General features: G+C 33.8%; 4 protein-coding genes across 7 annotated transcripts; 1 reads left to right on the top strand and 3 right to left on the bottom strand.

Moving 5' to 3' along the window:
• The first annotated feature begins 1,390 nt into the window (after nt 1-1,390).
• Nucleotides 1,391-4,500, top strand: LOC124841777 (transcription factor BHLH089-like). 2 transcript variants are annotated; one of them, XM_047318109.2, is made up of 6 exons: nt 1,402-1,594; nt 2,080-2,286; nt 2,463-2,528; nt 2,609-2,677; nt 2,783-2,860; nt 4,194-4,500. In XM_047318109.2, exons 1-6 carry the CDS (start codon nt 1,487-1,489, stop codon nt 4,368-4,370), a joined length of 705 nt encoding a protein of 234 aa, XP_047174065.2. In that variant the 5' UTR covers nt 1,402-1,486; the 3' UTR covers nt 4,371-4,500. The 2 variants fall into 2 exon arrangements, with proteins under 2 accessions (XP_047174068.2, XP_047174065.2); XM_047318112.2 differs by lacking the exon at nt 2,783-2,860 and having other exon boundaries at nt 1,391-1,594.
• A 1,177-nt stretch (nt 4,501-5,677) lies between these two features.
• On the bottom strand, nt 5,678-8,785 carry 5-FCL (5-formyltetrahydrofolate cycloligase). Its single transcript, XM_047318108.2, has 8 exons — nt 8,561-8,785; nt 8,352-8,486; nt 8,092-8,241; nt 7,026-7,067; nt 6,908-6,953; nt 6,560-6,630; nt 6,339-6,465; nt 5,678-5,951 (listed from the first exon to the last, which is right to left on the bottom strand). The coding sequence occupies exons 1-8, from the start codon at nt 8,742-8,744 to the stop codon at nt 5,939-5,941; spliced, it is 768 nt and encodes a 255-aa protein (XP_047174064.1). The 5' UTR covers nt 8,745-8,785; the 3' UTR covers nt 5,678-5,938.
• Nucleotides 8,786-9,176: 391 nt separating this feature from the next.
• LOC124841775 (putative myosin-binding protein 5) lies at nt 9,177-12,715 on the bottom strand. Of its 2 annotated transcripts, none has more exons than XM_047318107.2 (3): nt 11,578-12,637; nt 10,359-11,216; nt 9,177-9,813 (listed from the first exon to the last, which is right to left on the bottom strand). In XM_047318107.2, the coding sequence occupies exons 1-3, from the start codon at nt 12,311-12,313 to the stop codon at nt 9,605-9,607; spliced, it is 1,803 nt and encodes a 600-aa protein (XP_047174063.2). In that variant the 5' UTR covers nt 12,314-12,637; the 3' UTR covers nt 9,177-9,604. The 2 variants fall into 2 exon arrangements, with proteins under 2 accessions (XP_047174063.2, XP_087962316.1); XM_088106190.1 differs by having other exon boundaries at nt 9,684-9,813; nt 10,329-11,216; nt 11,578-12,715.
• Nucleotides 12,716-17,149: 4,434 nt separating this feature from the next.
• Nucleotides 17,150-20,464, bottom strand: LOC124841780 (transcription factor MYB1R1-like). 2 transcript variants are annotated; one of them, XM_047318119.2, is made up of 3 exons: nt 20,106-20,464; nt 19,356-19,579; nt 17,150-17,917 (listed from the first exon to the last, which is right to left on the bottom strand). In XM_047318119.2, exons 1-3 carry the CDS (start codon nt 20,344-20,346, stop codon nt 17,477-17,479), a joined length of 906 nt encoding a protein of 301 aa, XP_047174075.1. In that variant the 5' UTR covers nt 20,347-20,464; the 3' UTR covers nt 17,150-17,476. The 2 variants fall into 2 exon arrangements, with proteins under 2 accessions (XP_047174075.1, XP_047174076.1); XM_047318120.2 differs by having other exon boundaries at nt 19,371-19,579; nt 20,106-20,371.
• Between the last annotated feature and the right edge of the window lie 439 nt (nt 20,465-20,903).

The following is a 20,903-nucleotide window of genomic DNA, read 5'->3' on the forward strand; positions in this document are numbered from 1 at the left end:
GTTCTGTAGTAACTGTTGAGTAGCAAATAAACGTTCAAATACTATCGCTAGTGTTCGATTTATGATGAGTCTTATCTAGAATGGACCGTTCGGTCTTATTCTATGTATAAGTGGAAGATCGCTCGGTCTTACATTAGGTGTCCAGTTGTGTTAGTCTAGAATGTATTCAAAACGTTCTCGGTCTTGTCTCTGGGGGAATGTTATTGTTCAGTTTTGATTTCAGATGGTATCTGTTTGTATTGGTTCGGTATGATTGTATTATTGAATATGAATGGAATAGAATGGAAATGAAAGAGTATTCTAGGGAGGAATATCTCATGAGTGGTTATTGAATGGTAGAGTATGAATGTGGTTATGCTTAGTTGGCGGTTATCCTAATATTCTGTGATTACTCATTCTCAAGTAGAGAGGAGTAAGTCATGTGTGAGAATGACAGGAGGTCCTAGTCCATAAGGTGAACTTGGACGGAACGGACTAACCTCGAGTGACAACTGTTGAGGGCATCCCAGCTATTACATCACCCGGGTGCAAAAACGTTGTAACTACACAGAATTCATACAGTCCAGACAGTCAGAGTAAAGTGGTCGGTCATTGCATGCTTTGACTTGAAATTTTGATTGGAAGTGCATGATTGGATGTTACATGATTGTATATTGAATTATGTTAGATTTATGTGAAGTATAGGTTTATCTGAATTAATTAAATTACATAAGTTTACCCTATTTTTCTGTCTTGTCTGTATTGTCCGTTCGGTTGTTTTTTCTTGTTGCAATGATCATCCTGTGAATGTGAGCAGAAGGAGAAGAGCTGCTGGAAGAAGCTTTGGAAGAAGTGGAAGTGAAAGCGAAACCTTAGAACCGTTCGGTCGTTAGGTTGGGTTTTATTTTGTAAAACTGTTCGGTGTAATCTTAGTTTTGAAACCGTTCCGTCTAGACTGTAGTTTTGTAAAGTTTGAATTCTGCAATATTTTCGTAAGGCCGTTCAACCATATCTGTACCTTTGCTTCTCAGAACTGAACTGTAATATTATTAGTTGCGAATATTCTATATATAGTTTTATGTTGTATTTTGGAATATTACAATAATAATCTAACAAAAAAATCCATTTTAACTTCTTGTAATAAATATTGAAAGAAAATACTAAAACTAAAAAGAGGTATTAACCTTTTATAAAATGAATATTGAGATTTGCAATGAGTTATATATTATAATTTGTTGATGGTATCTTTAATTCAGTGTGGAGTTAAAAAAAAAGTTTGATTAGAAGAGTGATGATGTGATATAACAATAATTTTGAAGCAACCCAGATTGAAGGAGGAAGTAAAATGGTGGTGGTAATTTTGATGTGAGAATAAAAAAAGGTGGAAAAGAAGGTATGAGTAAAAAAATGGAGTATAAGAGTAGAATATGATGGAGTTGCTGTTCTCTCTCAGTGTCACACTCATCCATTAACATACTTCATTACAGTCTCATGCTCTCACCTCCCAATGGATCCTCCTCTCATCACTGACTCCACATTCTCCTCTGCTTACACCCTCGCCGATATTTGGCTCGGAACCTCCCCTTTTCCCCCTTCCGACCACCATTTCTCCGAGGTCCTTCACTTTTCATGTCTTCACTCTATGCTTCAATTACACTTCAATACTTTTTCTACAACACTTTACTTCCTCAATTAAAGTTCAATGCTTTCAGGTTTTTTGCAATTCCCAAATGTTTGGAATTTCGCAAACTGCATCTAAGTTATGTTGTGTTTCTGTGAAAGAGTCGGAATTCAAGTTGTATGAACTGTTTGAGTGAGGGTGTTGTAAACTGTAGGGTTTACTTTTTTGGTGAATTTGAATTGTTGCGGTGTTTTACTGTTTGCTTTGGAGGAAAGAAAACGGAGGTTGGAAATTTTGAAATTTCATACTAAGAAAATTTGAAGGAAAGAAAAGTTTGAAGCTTTACTTTTAAAATTTGATTTTTCTGTCTATTTTCCATTTTGTTATTGGAGTTACTTTCTCTTTTTCTCTATTTTTCTATTTTCTTTCCAAGTGAGGAGCTGGGTTCTGATTGATCCATTGCGTGGGAATTTGAACAGAATGACTCTGGTAGCAATAAACGGATGAAGGTGGAAGGGTGCAGTGTTAAAAATGATGGTTTCAAAGATGAAGCAGAAACAAGTTCTGTGAGTGGTAACAAGTCAAGTGAACAAAGCACTGTACCTTGTGAGGCACCTAAGCAAGACTATATTCACGTGAGAGCAAGAAGGGGCCAAGCTACCGATAACCACAGTCTAGCAGAAAGAGTAACTCTTCTGTTTTTTAACTTCTTGTCTCTTACAAGTTTTGCCTGCTATTGGGCATTTTTCCTTGATGTAGAAACAAATGGAATGTGTGAACTTTTAGACATTCTCTTTTTCTTTCTTGTGTTTATATTTGCTATTTTTCATAGGCATGCCACTAAACACCACCTGTTTTCCAGGCAAGAAGAGAAAAGATCAGTGAGAGAATGAGAATTCTTCAGGATTTGGTTCCAGGGTGTAACAAGGTACTCATAATATTCTGTTGGAATATCACAAGATTAATGCTTCTATATTTCCTTCATCGTTTGTTTGTTTTAATGTTCAGGTAATTGGTAAAGCACTAGTCCTAGATGAGATAATCAATTACATACAGTCGCTGCAGCGTCAGGTTGAGGTGGGTTTCTTCATCTTTCCATCACCTTTTAGTATTTTCACTAGATGATGTTTTCTTCTTAACTTCCAATCTAATTCTGTATGCCAAACAAATTGAGTTTTGTAGTTCCTTTCTATGAAGCTTGAAGCAGTTAATTCAAGGATGAACATGAGCCCTAACACAGATGGGTTTCCTTTAAAAGATGTGAGTCTATCAACTTTGATGTTGATCATACTGACTTCAAATATTCAATTAATTTCCACTTGCATAAGATTTAAACATCGTGCAAAATTGTATGTGTTGGCTGCTTAGAAGCTTTTGGAATCCTGCCGAAGAAATTTATCCTGATGCTTTGTCTGGGAAATTGTCTCAAATTATTCTTCTTGACTACTTTTATTTGAAAAGTCAAAAACTAATAGGATAAAGTGATTTCTAACTTGTAAGTTTATGGATCCGTTTGTGACATTGTTCTCACCGATCAGTTGGCAAAGCTTAATTGAAGTCAAGTTGGTATGGAAGAAACAGAGAGGGAGAAAAGAAAAGAAAGGAATTGATGGAAGAATGCAGAACCAGTTTTTGATCTGGGAAACGAATAGATCAGAATCGGAAAACCGATGATAATGTCGGTGCATAGTTATCCATAATTGGGATAAAAACAGCTTTGTTATCAATCAATCTAATGGCTGTAGTATCATCATATGACATCTTCCTCAATAACTGAAGGCCAATCAGCAGAAAGGAAGGATTGAATCAGCATATAATTACCCTGATCTTGTCTCCCATTTAACATCCAGTTTAGATGGAACAACATTTTGAAGTTCAACCTTCATGGAGATGATAAAAGGTTGAAGCTTTCACCTACATCGTCTTGAAGCGTTTGAGAATTTTGGCTCCAATACTGTTGATAATTGTTCTTCATTTGTGTAGAAATGCATTGGAATGTGCAAAAGTGCAAAAGTGCAATTGGGATTTCGGGACTCACAAATATAATGTATATGGCAAGATCTGTATCAAGCTACATTAGGCTAAATCCTCAGTAATTCACTCTAGCAAACTCCAAATTTAGCTCTATTATAAACTCGACTTGAACATCTTTAGGGAATGTGACCTTAATTTTCACCAGATTTAGAGTGCAATTCTACTTTTCATTGTGATTTCATAAATCATAATTGTAGTTATTAGTGTACCAGTCATGATCATGCATAAAAGCTAGTGGAAACTATAGATGTTTGATCTCACATAGTTTTGGTAGAACGGCCTGTGGCTTGATTTCAACTTCTTAAGAGGTGTAGTCACCTGAATCCACCATATAACCAAATTAGACAAGCACTAGCCCAAACCAATTCTCAATGAAAATGATTGGCAGTGTTTATCTCAAAGATGAATATTGTCAGTCAGAACTATATTTTCTTGTGTCTCTATTTGTATCTATACCAAATTAGTTAGGCCTAAAACATTTTTTGGTAAAGAATTAGTTATTGTGGAACTGTTTGTTCCCATAATATCATGATCTTGATCAGTTAATAAATTGTTTCAGGTTGGTGGTACTGGAATGGTATTTGGATCACAAGCAGCAACAGGGTATGCTCAGGGATCACATCCTGGATGCCTGCATATGCAGATAGGTGGTGGTTTGAGAGAACAACATGATTCAGAGGTGTCTCAAGGGAATGAAACATCATTTGATAGGTTTGATTTTCTTCTAAAAAACTAAAGGTAGTGAGTGGGTTGATTACACAGTGTGCTTTATTAACAACCTAGTTAACTGTTGCCGGATGTTGTAGGTTTGTATTTCCATTGTTATAGAATGATATAATTTACATAGAAAATGCATCTAAATAGCATCTGCTTCGCTATATTAGCAATCAGCAACTAGAAAACAATCTAGTGTGGTTATGGTTTTTAGTTCCTGCTGTGATAGGATTCCTACCTCCTGATTTGATATGTATAACTGCACACATATATATATATATATATATATATATATATATATATATATATATATATATATATATATATATTGCAGGTATTCATTTGTGTATTTTGAATGATGACAAAAGCTTTGAATTGTTTATTTGTGTAACATAGACTATTTATCTTATTTTGTTCTTTTTTCAACAAACTTTACAACAGAATGAGATTCTTATCAATACAGAAATAAGAAAAATCGAGAGATATAGTCAAAATTTTGTAGGTAGCTATCATAAGTACTTACGACAAACACATAAAATCTAAAAAAAAAAGTCTGGTCTTACAATTAGACCACTCTCTGAAATATATGGTCTTTTTCAATCTTAAGTTCTAGATCGATATATATCTATAATGTCAGTATAATATATTCTAGACTTTTTAATTCTTTATCCTTTCCATTTTGTTTTCAACAACAAAATCATTTTTTGCCTCCACTGATTAGAATTGCTAATACGATGAGAGATATCAGTAAAATGTTACCCAGCATGAAAAAGAGGTTCTGATAAACAAGTCTACCAAACAAATATCTTTATCTCCTAACAAATTGAATTAGACTTCACAAGTTTTTTTTGTGTCCTTTTTGACATTTTTATAGAAGAAAAATAATTTTTTCCATTAATATAGAATTTATAATACGCAAAGATATGTAAGTTAAAATTTGCTCACAATAAAAAGATTGAGTTTGTAGTTCACACATGTACTACGGAATTATTTTCTCATACCAAATTAAATCAAAAAGCTTTGATCTGATTAGAATTAGATTAAACTCTAAGATATTTAGTCTTTTTCAATCTAAAATAATTGAAATATTTGTCATCTTCAATATATATAATTCTGAATATAGGTAGGTTTTTCAGTAAAAAAAGAAAGATCTTAAAACAAAGAAATATTGAGTTTCTAGTTAATAAATGTGCCCCAAATATATTTTATTTGTAAAAAATTAAATTGAGTTAGAACTAGACCACAATAAAAAATATTTGGTCCTTACAATCTTAAATTCTAGATTGTTGACTATCTATAATATCCCACATGTAAATACTATTAAGGATATCAGTGAAAATCTTCTGAGCTTAAAAAAGATAACGTTTGTAGCCATTAAGTATACCACATAACAAATCGAATTGAGAGGGAAGAATATAATCTGAAAACAATCATTTAACGCACTCCAGTGTCCCTCGATGAAATGGTTATCCTCTGTTATACAAGATCCAAATCCTTAGGCGCCTTCCACCACTTCAGGAACAGCAAAAATTTATTGAAGAGATACTGTTGAAAGTGTTCAGGATCAGCTTTGAAGTCCAGTGTCACTGTTTAGAGATCCATTCTGAAATTGCCCACAAGGTGTTAATCAATGCTCTTATGGAATGGATGAAAAACATTTAATAAACACTCCATTAACAAATCCTCGTGATCGCTTAAAGAAGAAAAAATCCTGAAGACTTTCTAGATTTACAGATATTAAATGCTTCTATTCTACCCTCTTATAAAAAATTAGAGGGTGAGGAGTTGGTATATCAGTGTCTTTCTGACTTGGAGATTACAAGTCCAAATCTTTGCATGCCTGGTAAGGCTTTATACATATACCTTCCCTAGATCCCATGTGAGCACTGGATTGATCTTTTTACCTTCATATTATAATTCCTTAACTAAGATCCTAAGGCCACTAATTAACAAATTCCCAAAGTAATTGAGTTTGATCAGTCAGTGATACCTGTTTAAGGCAGCTGAACTGATGGGAATCACACCTGCAGGAGATACAAGAGCATCAACCGGAAGATCAGACGGAGTAGTTGGTATTACTCCTTCATCCAGAATTTGTTCAGAATATGACAGTGCAACTGCAAATCAAAGCCAAATTGCCAGATCATGTGACACATGTTTGTGGGTATGGTTCAACCTAAATTATGTATCCTGCAAGGAAGAACTGCATACCAAGCAAGGGTTGCTTCCAATTCCGCGTCTTTGCCAAGTCTTGGTAATTCTTCAGGAAGGTATCATAGTAACTGTAGAAGGTGGATATTAACTATAACAAACTTGGACTACAATTTCATATCATTTGTTACAAAAATAATACAGTTCAGGATATGATAAGTGAAACGTCAAAAGCGAAACATAAGAGTTAGTAGTAACCATTCTAACAAACACAGTTTTGGCAATGGATATAAGACACGGCAGAATTACTAATTCAGCTCACAAATTTCAGAACAACTCAGAATTTATATAATGAGGTTGGTTTCAACTCTTTAGCTTAGAAAGGAGAAACAAATATAAAAACCATACCCTCCACCACGACCTAAACGTCTTCCAGCTCTGTCAAATGCAAGTCCTGGGAAAAAAAAATAATACAAAACGATCAGCTACATTCAAACTAAGACAATAAAGATTATGACAAACGTACCAGGTAAAAGGAACAAATCAACTGGATCATTTGCCTGCATAACTGTACCAAAGAGATCTTTCAAATGGTTGTTGATAATGCTAATCAGGATTATAAGAAAACACATTAAATGGAAGTCAACCGTTAAAGAATAAGAAAAATAAAATTAAATGAAAAAAATTAGCCAAAATAAGGAAAGAAGGATGCACATAGCTTTTATGAAATCCAGTGGAAGCTGCTTTGTAAAAGCTAAGCTATTGCGAAGCTTTACTTTGTTGGTTTTTCATTAAAAAAATAAAAAGAGCTCACATCTTTTAGCTGAAAACCCCCAGTTAGAATAAGCTAACTGCATACAAATATGTGTCAACAACCCACTGTTCACATTGACCCAAAGAAAACCCAGATACCTGACAATTATATAAGTTTCCAAAAATTAGTCTCACGTGCTGTTACAGAGTACGGCCTCAAACAGTGGCATTTTTGAAAATATTGAAACTTCAATCCTAAAGTTAAGCAGCTTGTTTTTGCAAGTATGCTATACCTACGAAAGCTAAACCGCAAGATTTTAACAAAATTGAATGCAGCCCCAGTTAAGGTTGCAACATCAAGGATTTTGGGATCTGTGCGAGAAATTAGCTGAACTTTTTTGTCCTTGGACATGGTCTACCAGCGTCAAAAAGTTTCATCCCAGATTAAACTTCCTCGGCCGAAAGGTAAGTAATGCTCGGCCAAAATTAGCTGCATTTGATTGCAATTTTCCACTATTTAAAATCACAACTAAGCCATAACCACAACTGCAAATTAAAAAAATGCTGAAGCAGCAAGAAGATCAAAACCAATCAAAATGGTTGGACGAAGATCGGGCGACGTATTTTATATCAATCAATCTCACTTAAAGTGTCATGCTAAATATACACAGTTTGATCTTCATCCAATTGTTCGAATTGATGAATGGGCGAATGAAAAAGAACAAAATCAGTAAGCTTCTTGCCAAAAAAAATCAACAAACTTACATACATGATTGTATAAACACCTTGGCTTTATTTACTCAAAAGCCACGAAACAAAAAGGGGCAAAAGAGAAGTACCATCTTCACGCGCATTTCCATCAGCATCAACCGGAGCAGGTTCTAAGATGTTCATTGAGTTCGCAACTAGATCATCAATTCGAGATATGTGGAGCATTCGCATGAAACGATTTTTATCCTCCACGCGCGGCACATACAGCTTTTTTCCACCTGCACACACTCAACAATATTCGGAGGAAGCGCTTCAAAAACGCTCAACAACAGCTTCTCAAGAAAAAAACACATATTACGAATTACTGCGTTTTTCCAACAATTAGTACCATTATGTTGCAAAATTTGTGACAAAATTTTGAATGTGTCGACTTCGCGTAGCGCAGCGCAGCTTATGTAGGCGCAAAGCCTGCGACTGGATTTGAACCAGGGAGCTTCGAGAACAATGTCCTGAACGGCGTTATCTGAAAAATAGTAAAAAGTTGAATATACAGAGAGAAGTTTTAATCCGTGAAACTTAGACAGAGATTTATTATACCTTGGTGAGATCTGAGGGAGGGTTGAATGGACTTGAGGGTTTTTCTGACCTGCGTTCGGAGTAAGCGCTTTTGTTTAAAAACGGCGTCGAGATCGTCGTGGGTGGGAGTGGTGGTGGTGCTCATCCTCAATTGCCCAAACGCTGCTCTAGAGCAACACTGTGCAATCATCATCCTCGTTCGCATACTTCTTTCTCACTTTTATTCTTCATTAAAATAAATTGTATTTATTTATATTACATTATTTTTCCCCACTCCTTCTTTCATTTGCATTTTATGCGTCCTTATGCAAATGGTTTGAGCTAATAATAATTTTTCTTTTATTTTATGATTTAAAACCATATTAATAATTTGATAATGGGTGGTTATTCATTGCGAAAAAGGGTTAATAACTTCGTTTAGTAATAAGAAAAGCTTAACAACTTATGAAGCTGGAAATATATCAAGTTCAATTGACAAAAATAGGCTTATATAGTATTTCACAAAATGAAACAGTGTAGTATGGGGATAATTGGAAAAGAGGTTTTTTATATCCTAATTCCTGCAAGACTTAAAAGCATTTGGGAAATTGAATTTGATTAGTATAGGCGAGTTTTAATGAATGTTTTACTGTTTGAATGGAATATAAAATTTACATTTCTTCCATGTAATAAAAAAGAAAAGGAAAGGTTGACAATAATAGTCTTATAAACAAGCAAACCTAGACAAGTTTGTCCAAATGATCCTAGTAAAGCTAGAGAAGCCTAGAAATGGGGATCTTAAAAACCTATTACAAGACATGGTCAGAGTTTTGAAGTCTTTGACCTCTGAGCAATTTAAATAATTTACAGGGACATTCTTGAGGCATAAGAAAGTCATTCATGCTTTCATCACATGAGCTGTCATTTGGCAAAGGACCTTTAGTATCAGAATAACTCGGAATCTTTACCACAAGCAAGACTTTTTTGGTCTTTCTATTACAGGCTGAGCCTCAAGAAGTTCAATTATCTTCATTCTGAGCCTCATGAACACTTAAAGAGCCAGTTACTATAAAAGAAAAATAGGCATCATGCACTCTCTACCTCAAAGGAGTTCATAACAAGGTGACTGAGTTTCTCTATATTCTGTGATATCTCTGTCAAAATTTTGGTACCTTCACCATCTTTCTCATCTTTATTGGAAACAAGGTCTAAGAACCCACTGTTGGCTTCTAGAGCCTTCACTCTTTCAGCAAGAAAAGACAGTTCTTTTGGTAGAAAGATTTCGCCTCCTTTTCCTGTTACAACACAAGCATTGTGAGGAATGTTCATAAGCTAGACAAATCCTCCCGATTTCTCCTTCAGAGTCACTTGTATCACCACAATTTTTTCTCAAATTGCTGAAAAAGTTACTCCTCTAATCACCTTAATGTTACAATATTAGTCTTCTATAAATTGTTTTCAAATTAGTTTTTCTCTACATAATGTCACCATAGTATCTGCATAAGTTCCACCAGAGGAGAAAAATAAAAAGAATAAATGAAATAAGTTTCTTCACAAGTTAAAATGAGATTATGTATAACTTATATGATTTATCTTTAGCTTGTGGAGAAACTGTTTTAACCTTTTCATTTTATCCTAAAAGTGTTTACTGATAAGTTTTTCCAAACAAATTCAAAATCTTCGAAGGACTAATGTAATGAAAGTTTAAATCCTTGAGGCAGTAACTTTAGGAACAAAATTTCTCAAGGGCTAATGTGGTAATGTAGCTTTGGAAATGTTGTCTCTAATAGTTATAGAATTATAATACTACCTATTCATGAAGGCGTGCCTGCTATGTTACCTTTCTCATTGTCTAAATTATTAACACTGTCAGAGGTAGACAGTAAGGAATAAACTCCACTTTCTTCGAAGGGTGTTCTACTTTCTACTTTCTTTATCCGGCCAAGAAGATATGTTTTCTCTGCTTTAAAATCTTTGACTGATTCACTGTGTCTTATCTCTCCATTTTCTGCCTGAGATGACACAACTTGACTAGAGTTGAGATCCTTTTCTTCTCCGTTATCATGACCTTCATTGAAACTAAATGAAGAGTTGTTACCATGGGACGAGATAGTTTCCCTACTAGAAGCATTTCCTTCTGCTAAGCATCCATATTGTTTCTTATAAATCTCCAATTCAGCTTGTAAAGATTTCATTTCTTCCTCTCTCTTGAGAAGCATATCATTACTTGCTTGCAGGGCTTCTTCATCATACTCAGCCTGCTCTTCCATCATTCTCTGATACTGCAAAGCCTCCATTTGCACAGCTGCCTTTTCAGCCTGTAGCCGAGTGATCATGGCCATTGCATTGTTGGCAGCAACAGCTGAAGCACTTCTTTCTTCATCTAGCTCCATGTACAAAGCCATGAGTGATTTGCGATCCAAACGAACTTGTCTGTTCAAATTGCTTAAGATGGCATCATCAAAATCACTTTGGGTTACCTCATTAGACTCAGAGGCAAATTCTGTCTTTTCCAGTGGTGATTTCCTGGTAATTCTGTAAGTCCATCTGGGACTGTTGTTTGCAGAATCGGTGAGTGGGATACCAAAGAACTTATTGCCCCTTGTAAAAGTCGGGGTGAATTTGCTGGACTCATCATTCAGATCATCAAGTTCTGACAATACGGGAGGCATTGAGACAGATTTGTGGTCGTCCCTTACTGTATGGAACAAAATCATTATTTTATACCACAATTAAAAGATACCACGTTTTCTGTCATGAGTAAATGTTCAGTGTCTATTGGCACAAGTGATCAAAAGTAGGATTAAATGAAATAATAACAGTAAAGTTTTTTGTTGCCCCAATGAAGAAGTTGTCTTAATATTGTTCACGCAATGTGTTTGTGCAGCCCTTTATTTATTCCAAATAAAGCATATGTAGCACAATAAAAACTAAAATACAGGCAGAAAGACATCATTTTTTGATATAATCTACAGAAGCATGGTATCAGGAAATCCTAGTTTCATGTCACATTTAAAGCAAACTCCAAAGAAAGAAAATCTAGTTTTGCATATACTCACATTTAACATTCGGACTATTTATATTGAAGTCATCCTCGTGAAGCTCGGAATCGTGATATGACATAAACTTTAGTTCTTTGTACCTCATGTGAGGCAATTCCAGAGAATGAGAGTCCTCGCTTTTTGATGATGAAAATGGAAAAGCTCGCGGTGAAGGATTCGGGGCTCGCGCAAACGATGAAGAGTGCTTCACTTTTGCATTGGTAGTCTTCATTTTCAAAGGCTCTCCACAGCAAGAACACCTTTGATTGTTGAATCTGTCAACCTGCATGAACCCATCATCCTTCAAACTCAACTGAATCGGCTGGCCATCCTGAACAAAGCACTCCAAATCCTTGTGCAAAATCCCCACAAGGGACTTGTATGTGTCACAATCCGATTCCTTCTCGGTTGCAAATGAAAGAAGGCACCCCTCACACATTTTCCTTATGTCAGAGAGCTTCTTGTGGTTGTGACAAAAAGCCAAAGACGACATGTCCTTCTTGTGAGCCTCACAAACAGACTCATTGTAATAGAAATCATGATTTCTGTGAACCAGAACATGATCAAACCTGGTGCACAGCCAGCAAGGGATATGCAATTCAAAGAATCTTGCATACTCATTGGCCGCAAATGCAAGAAACCCATCAAGGAAGAGTATGAATATCAGCACCCATTCAAGCAACACATAGATCACAAAATGTGTGAACCTCCCCATTTCTTGCTCAACAAAAGTAGAAAATGATCGAGTAGCCATGTCGGTAATTTTCTTTCCTTTTTGTTTTTCTGTTTTTATTTTGTTTTCTCTGTCCTTATTAACTGCCCAACAGCATGCAGATCAATGCAACAAAACAGCAAAACTTGTGTAATCTGTGATGCTGCCGAAGATCAAACAAAAAAAATAAAAATAAAAGTGGGTGTGGATTAAGAAAGAAAAAGATAGGAACTTAGAATGTGGGAAGAAGGAGACCTTGGTTGGTGATGAGACCAAGATCTTTCTCTCAGCGTGTGTCTCTCTTAGTGGCACGTTTGCTAAGGAAAGAAAAGAGAATGTGAAAGGTGGAACTCAATTAGCCGTAAATAGAAGAAACATTTGCTGTTAAAACCAATGGAGGCTGTTAGGCAGAAAATTACCTGAAATAACGGTCTATCATGCCTCTCCCAATTTTCTTCCCAATTACAAAAACAGATACATCTTCTTTTTCCCATGCCAACGCCTTTTTGCTCCAAATTCGTTAAAATGAATAGTAATTATTAATTAAACATTTATTAGATCTTGTATTAAAATTTCATGAACTCCTGTACAAGTATTCAGTAAAAATAATTGGTACTCTTCATATTTCAGACATACTTGTAGATATTCATATAATGCACTAAATTCAAGTGAACTAAAAGTATTACTCGTTATAGTAACTGGTCAAATACTCTAGTAAATTAGAATAAACCTGATACAACTAAAATCTAGTTTCTTCGTCAACGTCAATAAGAGAAAAGGAATAAAAGGTAAATAAAATTTATTTCTCCATAAATTAAAATTAGCTTATATACAACTTAATTTCTAGAAGTTACTTCATGTAATTTCTTTAAGTTTTCCATTTTAAATTAGGTATAAGTTAATTTTAACTTAGCTTTTGTTCTTTCTAAAATTATTAATGAAGAAAATGGTTCAACCACGCGTAAGAAATTTTAAGTCCATCAGAATCAACTGCTAAGCTGACAATGGTAGCATTCAAACTGTAGAATATTTCAGAACTTGGAACCTACATAGGCCATAAAAAAATGTTCTGCTCAACTTTATCAAAAACAAAAATAGATGTATGAAATATAGTTGGAACTCCCAAAAAGAAAACAACCCATTTGATATTTATATTTATACTAGAAATATCTAAAAATCTAGTGGCATAACAATCAAAATGGAACAAATTCTTGAAAACGAAACGTATGAAGGACAGATTAACTCAATCTCAAGATTCCACTCTTATGGTGATGTATACAACTTTACCTTCTAAACCATCAGGTCACAAGGTAGCAAGTAAAATTTGAACTAACCTCGCAATGAAGGCGCCGAATCTTTATACTGTCAATGGAATCTTCATAAGGTTTTTTTTTTTTTTTTTTTTTACGTTTCAAGGCAAAAATTAATTCGTTATTATAGATTTAGACAATTTTTTTATAATTCTTCCAGTTTCACACCACTTCAAATGAACAAGTTGTGCAAAGGCACGACATTTGCACTGTCACAATAAAAAAGGTGAAGTTATGCATTCTCACATGTTTTTAAACACTTTAAATCGATTAGGAACACTTGTAATTGATTACACAATGTTAAAATTATGCAGGGAGTCACGACTTCACTAGTAATCAATCGATTCATCACTGTTGTAATTGATTACCAATACTGAAACTATAATAAAATACTAAGGAAAAAATGGTTAAAATTAAGTTAAAATATGAATCACATTCATGAAAATTAGAATTACCAAAAGGTTTTGTGCATAAAAAAGTTGTCATGTTTTCTTTATACCTATCATAAATTATTTGGATAAATTGTTTCTTTTATAGTGAATTTAAATAATTTACATCATAAATTAGATTATTTGTTTCTTTTATAATGAATTTAAATAGTTTACATATTAAATTGGATCAACTGTTTTTTTATAATGAATTTAAATCCTTTATACTAATCATAAATTTAATAAATTTTTCCTTTTATACTAGAAATGTCCTAGTTTATGAAATTTGAAACACTAGGTGGCTTTATTGAAGGATTATCTTCCTCTGCCACATTCTCCCTTGAATGCACCACGACAACCTCAGATGGGTCATTCCTCTAGAGTGTTTGTGTTGTCTTCATGAATGCCTTCAACATATGATGCTCCTCCTGTAACCCTTGCATACTTTGCTTATGGACAAGTAAACACCCCAACTCATCAATAGTTAGAGCACATAGGTCATTGGATTTCTGTATGGCACAAATGACATAATTAAACTTGGTTATCAATGATCGCGATATTTTCTCACCATTGTATTTTGCTCCATTGTTTCTCCATTAGATTTCATTTTCTTGACCATAACCATGTTTCATCCCAAAAATTTAAACCTTTTCTCCTTCTTTCATGTTCGGATGTGTTTTGCGAAGCTTGAAGTTGTACCATTTTTACTCTCGTGGACCCTTGATATTTCTATTTCATTGAACTCTAAATAGCCTTTGATGTTTCATTGTCCAAAATTTCTTCTAAAATCTCCTTATTGCTTGAAAGAAAAAAGTTATTGACCTTTGAATTCTTGAGTTTGGCCTCCTCCACAACTCTCTTTTGAATCTTACTTCCTTGTCTTCATCCAATTATGAGTATGGGAATGCCTTCATCCACTAGATTCCATAACTTCTTACTTTGAAGAAAAGTTTCTTTTGTCATAATTGGTTATAATTAACTAAACTGCAAAATTCTTATTAATTAATTATATTTTATATAATTAGGTATAATATCTCTTATTTATCTTAATTATTTTTTGGATATTTTAGCATGGATTAAAAAAAACTTATAAAGACATATTGATCTTATAAGGAGCGCTAACTCAATTTCTCTCTCACCCATTTTAATACTTATATATTTGAAAGTTTTATGATTTTTACTATTTTTAGTGTTAGAAAATCATTCATAGATGGATCTCATTATTAACTTTATGTTTAAAACTTGACTTCTTAGGAATGTCACTCTTTTCACCTTGTGAGAGAATATTCCTTTTTAGTAAGAATATTTGGTGTGATTTGAGAATGTTTTCCAAGATCCTTCAAAGGGGTTACCACCTCTAATATAACATCAAATTAACTTTTTTCCTAATTTTACTTTGTTAAATAGGCCACCTAGTAGAATTAACCCAGAAGAGTTAAGAAATTCAAAAGCAAGTGGAAGGAGAAATTGAAAAGAAATGAGTGTAGGATATACCAAGAGTACTTATGATATGCCAATTATAATGAATAGTATGGATCATGAATGTGTTTCCAATATTCATTTGAAAAACAAATATAACCAAACAAGGCTTAAAGAAAAAGATGAATAGTAAACTAGTTTCAAAATAAAAGTTTGAATTATATGAATGGTTTGGTTTCACAAATTCACCAAACACATTCATAAAGTTATTGTATAATGTACTTCACCCTTTTATAGGCAAGTTTTTTTTTTTGTAGTTTAATTGGATGATATTTTGATTAGATGAGTATCTAAGGAGTGCACTTAAAACTCTTAAGAAAGAAACATTGTTTGTTAATAGAAATAAATGCATATTTAGGATCAACCATGTAGGATTCCTAAAGTTCATGTATAACTTGAAATACTTATACACAAAAGATGATGATTTATCTAATATTTTCCTTTGATGATCAAAGGATTCATACAAACTAAAAACAATATTACAATTGATTAGAGATTAAGTTACAATGGAAAAATTCTTGAATTTTTTTTATTAGAAAATAAAATTAACCAAAATCAACTAAGAATTACCAGTATTTATATGTTTAAATTATTTATAATTATTTAATAGTTAAATAATTTTTATATTTATTGATAATTAAAATATTTAATCTAATGAAATAATTAAAATTCAATAAATTTAAATTTTTTCATTTAAATAAAACATTAATAAAAGATCATATTAAGAAATAAACTATATAATAACACTGCTCAGGGAGTTTAAACATTAACTTAGTTTGACAAGGTTCATCCAGTAGGAAGTCTTGTATGAACAAAACATTTTTGGGTCAACACGCCCTCGGTTTCTTCCTTTAGAAGATATTGTTACCTTAACAGAAACAAAAAAAAAAATCACATTGGATCTAGCATCTAGACACAATATTTGTGTTCACGCATTGTTACCACTTTAAAATAAAAGGAAAAGTTTCAGAGCATCATCTCAAAACCTGCACTTGATCTTAACTAAAAGTAATGATTATTTATAGGTGCTTAACATGTAGGACACTTCTTTTGTCGAATGTCCGAATTGACAACCCGACCCCGCATGGTGCTTGCAACTGTGAGAAGAGACACAGCAATAGATCATCATATCCCACTATCACTAGAAATGCACACCAACTATAGGACCAATAATACAAGTTGTGTAGCCAACAAGCATTTTACGTGGAACTATAAAATTGACTTAGACATAAAAATGGGAAGAAAGTGAACGAATTGGAAAAAAGTGAAAGTAGTCACGAGTTCAACTTTTCTATTAACATTTAATAATTAAAAAATTGTTTGAAAAGTTTAGAAAAAAAATGAGAAAAGATATTGATTCATCTTCCCACTAACAAAACACTAAAATTAACCTTTGTTGATAAAAAAAAAAAAACATTTTACGTTTCCTGACCAATGAAGAACGATGGAAACTGTGGTTATTGTGGACTAACAGGGACAATGCAATTGCCAATTTCAAAACTTGTAGAGCAGGCAGTTCTGATATAACATTGATTGCAGGAGTCAACTAGGTCATGTATTCACTAAGAAAAACAAAAAATGGAGTCATGGAGTCAATTTGCTAAGGATATGACGTACAGTGACAATCATAAAATTCATCTATATAATTCCTCCCGAGAAGATCTAGAAATCATTCCTGGGTATAGTCTCCAGATATATATTCATTAAAAATTAACAGGAAGTAGTTCGTTATGTTCAGTTATAGTAACTACAAACATAAAAAAGAGCCAATAAACAATAAACAAAACCATGACAGGACCTTTCCAGGGTCTGTACAAGGAACAGAAGGATCAATTTGGTGACTTATTACCTTATTGCCTTCTCTAATTCATCGTCCTTTTTCCTTTAACATCTTTTATCCTTCTCCCACCAAAAGAGAAAGGAGATTTGAGATAAAAATCTCGGAATCCAAAGCTGCTCTAGATTGGGCAACAGATCTATGTTATTTTCTAAGCAACGGTTATGAAGCTATCTCCGTTGTTGAAACACGACAGTGAATGAAAAGCTGAATGTATTGATGAGGTTTGTCTTTGACTAGATGACAAAGATAACCCGAGAGACAGTGTTGGTGGATCAAGTGAACTTAAACTGGTGGCGGTGATATCAGACGCTGTGGAGCCTTTATAATCTGGAACAATATTAGGGGCTGTTGTACAAACTAGCTTAGTACTAGGCCCATTCTGCTCCACATTTCCTTGTCCCAAAGTAAGTATTTTCATTGGATTCCCAGCTTGAGCTGACATAGCTCCAGTACCAATGTCCTTCGAATACATAGGCAACTTGGAAAATCCGTTCATGTTGCTTCCTTCAGGGGTAACAGGGTACATGGGATGCAGAAGAGACACATTATCTTGATACTGAATCTGTCCTTCCATCGGGGTTGTAGAGACCTGACCAAAAATTGAATAAGATCATTACAAATTACTCAAGTTGCTGTCATACCCTAAACAGTAATTAATTATTGATCTCACAGTACATGTTGAGATATAGCAGCCAATAAGTACCGGATAATAAGGCCATGTTTGTTCTGATTGATTTAGCACAGACGAAATTAAAAATGTGATGATTACACGGTTGTTGTTTTTTTCTTCTCTTTTTTCCGTTTATGTTAATTTGCAACGAAAACATTTTTTATCATGATACTCTGTTTCTTTTCCAAACCGAGAAGAAAGGATTAGAAAATTAGCAAATAAAACAATATAATACTTAATAACATTGATTTTTACTTTTTCTGCCTTTTTCATTTCTTTCATGCAATGTCCAGTTATAACCAATTTCAGGTAAAGATATTCAAAATAATAAAAGATTCAAATATTTGAATATGAAACTAAGAGAAAAAGAGAAAAAAAAAATGTGTGAAAAAAATTAAATAAAAACCTCAATATTCTAATAAAGGACCACAAGTAGAGGAATTGGATGGAGTTGAGAAAAAAAATTATAATAAATAATTTAATTTAAATCTATAAGACTAAAATGATACGATAATAATACAATCTCTGGTTTAATATTTATGACCTTTTTTTCAATCTAAACAATTTCATTTAAATTTTTCCATCTTTTCACTAATTCATCCCAACAAAATTATTCTGCCCTTTCTTTTCTATATTTAATTTTTTTTTCTTTTTTTCCTCGCACTGTTTTTCCTTTTTTTTTCTTATCCATATATAAGTCTTCCTCCCGTATCAAACCATGGAAACTGAACGATTGGTACTAAAATAACACAGAGGTTTCTTTCTCCGGTTCTCCAAGTTCAAAGTAGTTAGCTTCTTGGGCTATAAAGCCTGAAATCACGTGATTTTGTTCCGTTGGAGTTTCTCTTGAACAACAAAGGACTGTATCAATTAATCAATTAACTAAAGATAAGATACATAACCAAACGACACAAGTTTCTTTAGGTTTCATAAAACATTTTTTATTCCATTTCCCCTTTTACAAGCAAATGCAAGGAAGCTCCGATCTTTCCACTGGATTTCGAAGTTTTGAACCGAAATAGTGCGAAAATTAGACTAAACCTCCCCATTGCTGGCAATATTAAAACGGAAAAACAAGGAACTGTTTCACGCCACTCTAAGTAACCCCAAGGGATAAACAAAATTTAAAAAAATAAAAGTATTTTTGAAAACAATAATCCACCAATCTAAAAAATCAACTGAAACTAAACAGTGAGGTAACTTTTTTTCTTCCCCCCTTTCCTTTGGTTTCTATACTTTGTTTTTCCTAACACGGCAAAAGAAAGCACGCTAAAATTTCAATCCCACCACCAAGATCGATTAATAACGCGTTGACTCAGCACCTAATTTCATGTACAAAATTAACATCAAACTTTACCTGAACACAACTTACCGAATCGGTGGTTATGTCGAAGAGGCTGGATCTACGGCGACGGCGATTGAGGTTGGTACGGCGGAGAAAGTACTTTTGAGCATGGCTAGCAACTTGAGTTGGAGTCCGTGTCTTGACATAGTTCCTTGAGATTCCTCTCCAGTCACCTTTCCCCACTTTCTGCAACCCAACCAAGAACAGCTTGTGCTCTTCCTCCGTCCATGGAATCCCTGATCATCCCCCAAATATCCACAACAACACTCTCTTAATGCAACAAATCAATAATCACATTCATATTCATACTTATCTCACAACAAATCCACAATCAACATGCAATAAAATAAATACAAAACTTTGATTAACTAACATAGATCCTCTCTCCGGTTAAAATTAATATCTCCTATCATTAATAACTACTTAAATCTCAGTAATTAAAATCGACATTTAATTATGAATTTAAACATTTATATTCTATTCTATAATACAACAAACCTAACATTAAAAATAATGGGAAAAAAAATACAACACTTAGATTAACTAACATACCTCATATGATACGATTCTCTCACCGATCAAAATTAATATTCCATATCAACTTAGTTCTCAGGCATGCATTTAAGTATAGTCTGAAAAATCGTCTAATTTTTTTGGCGGAGTGAACAACGAATTCTAGTTGATAAAGTATTTATTTATTGATTGATTTATTTATATAAATTATAAAGCGTGTCAGAGAGTTCGAGAAGGTGTTGGTCGGACCTCGCTTGCGGTCGCGGTTTTTCCCGGAGTTGTTCGGAGCGGCATCATCGGCGGAGGCGTAGCCGGCGGCAACGGCGTCATCTTTGGCGGCGGCGGTATCGCGATGGTGATCGTACTGGGAGAGGTTGTTCATGCTGACGCTCTTCCTCATGGAGTCCACGACGACTCTGACTCCGAAGAGCATGATCTCGGCGGAGGAGGCAGAGTGAGGGGCTGCGGCGGAGGCGGAGGAGAGAGGCATTTTCCGGTGAGAGGGAAAAGTGAACTGTGGCGTTGTTGCAGCGAATGTGTGAGGGAGGAAGTGATTAATATAAGAGAGAGAAAGGAAAGAGTAGAAGAGGTGTGGTGAGGGGACAGAGATGTTTAAAATAAGGTTTAATGTGAGTTATCATGTGATGTACTTGATACGCATATAATTCAAAATTGTAGCTTAGATCATTGATTGTGATGATAACATTATGAGAAATATTCTTTTTAGTACATATATATATATATATATATATATATATATATATATATATATATATATATACATAATTTTATTATTATCTTTTCTTAATCACATTAATCAGATTAAGGACACAGATCAGATTAGCTTTTCTTTTTCCCCAAAACAAGTGAAGAGATATATTAGTTTAAGTGAAGCTAGCTGGCGGACCCATTCTTAATATGCAATTGGCTATTTTTTAATGTTTTTACCACTTTAATAAGGATTATATGAGCTAATTATAAATAATCTTTGGTTTCATGTTAAGCTAACTATTTTAAAATTCATTCATTCATTATCAATATGCATAA

The sequence above is a fragment of the Vigna umbellata genome, chromosome 2, assembly GCF_029865625.1.
Source record: "Vigna umbellata cultivar VRB3 chromosome 2, Vumbellata_1.0, whole genome shotgun sequence".
Classification (NCBI taxonomy): domain Eukaryota; kingdom Viridiplantae; phylum Streptophyta; class Magnoliopsida; order Fabales; family Fabaceae; genus Vigna; species Vigna umbellata.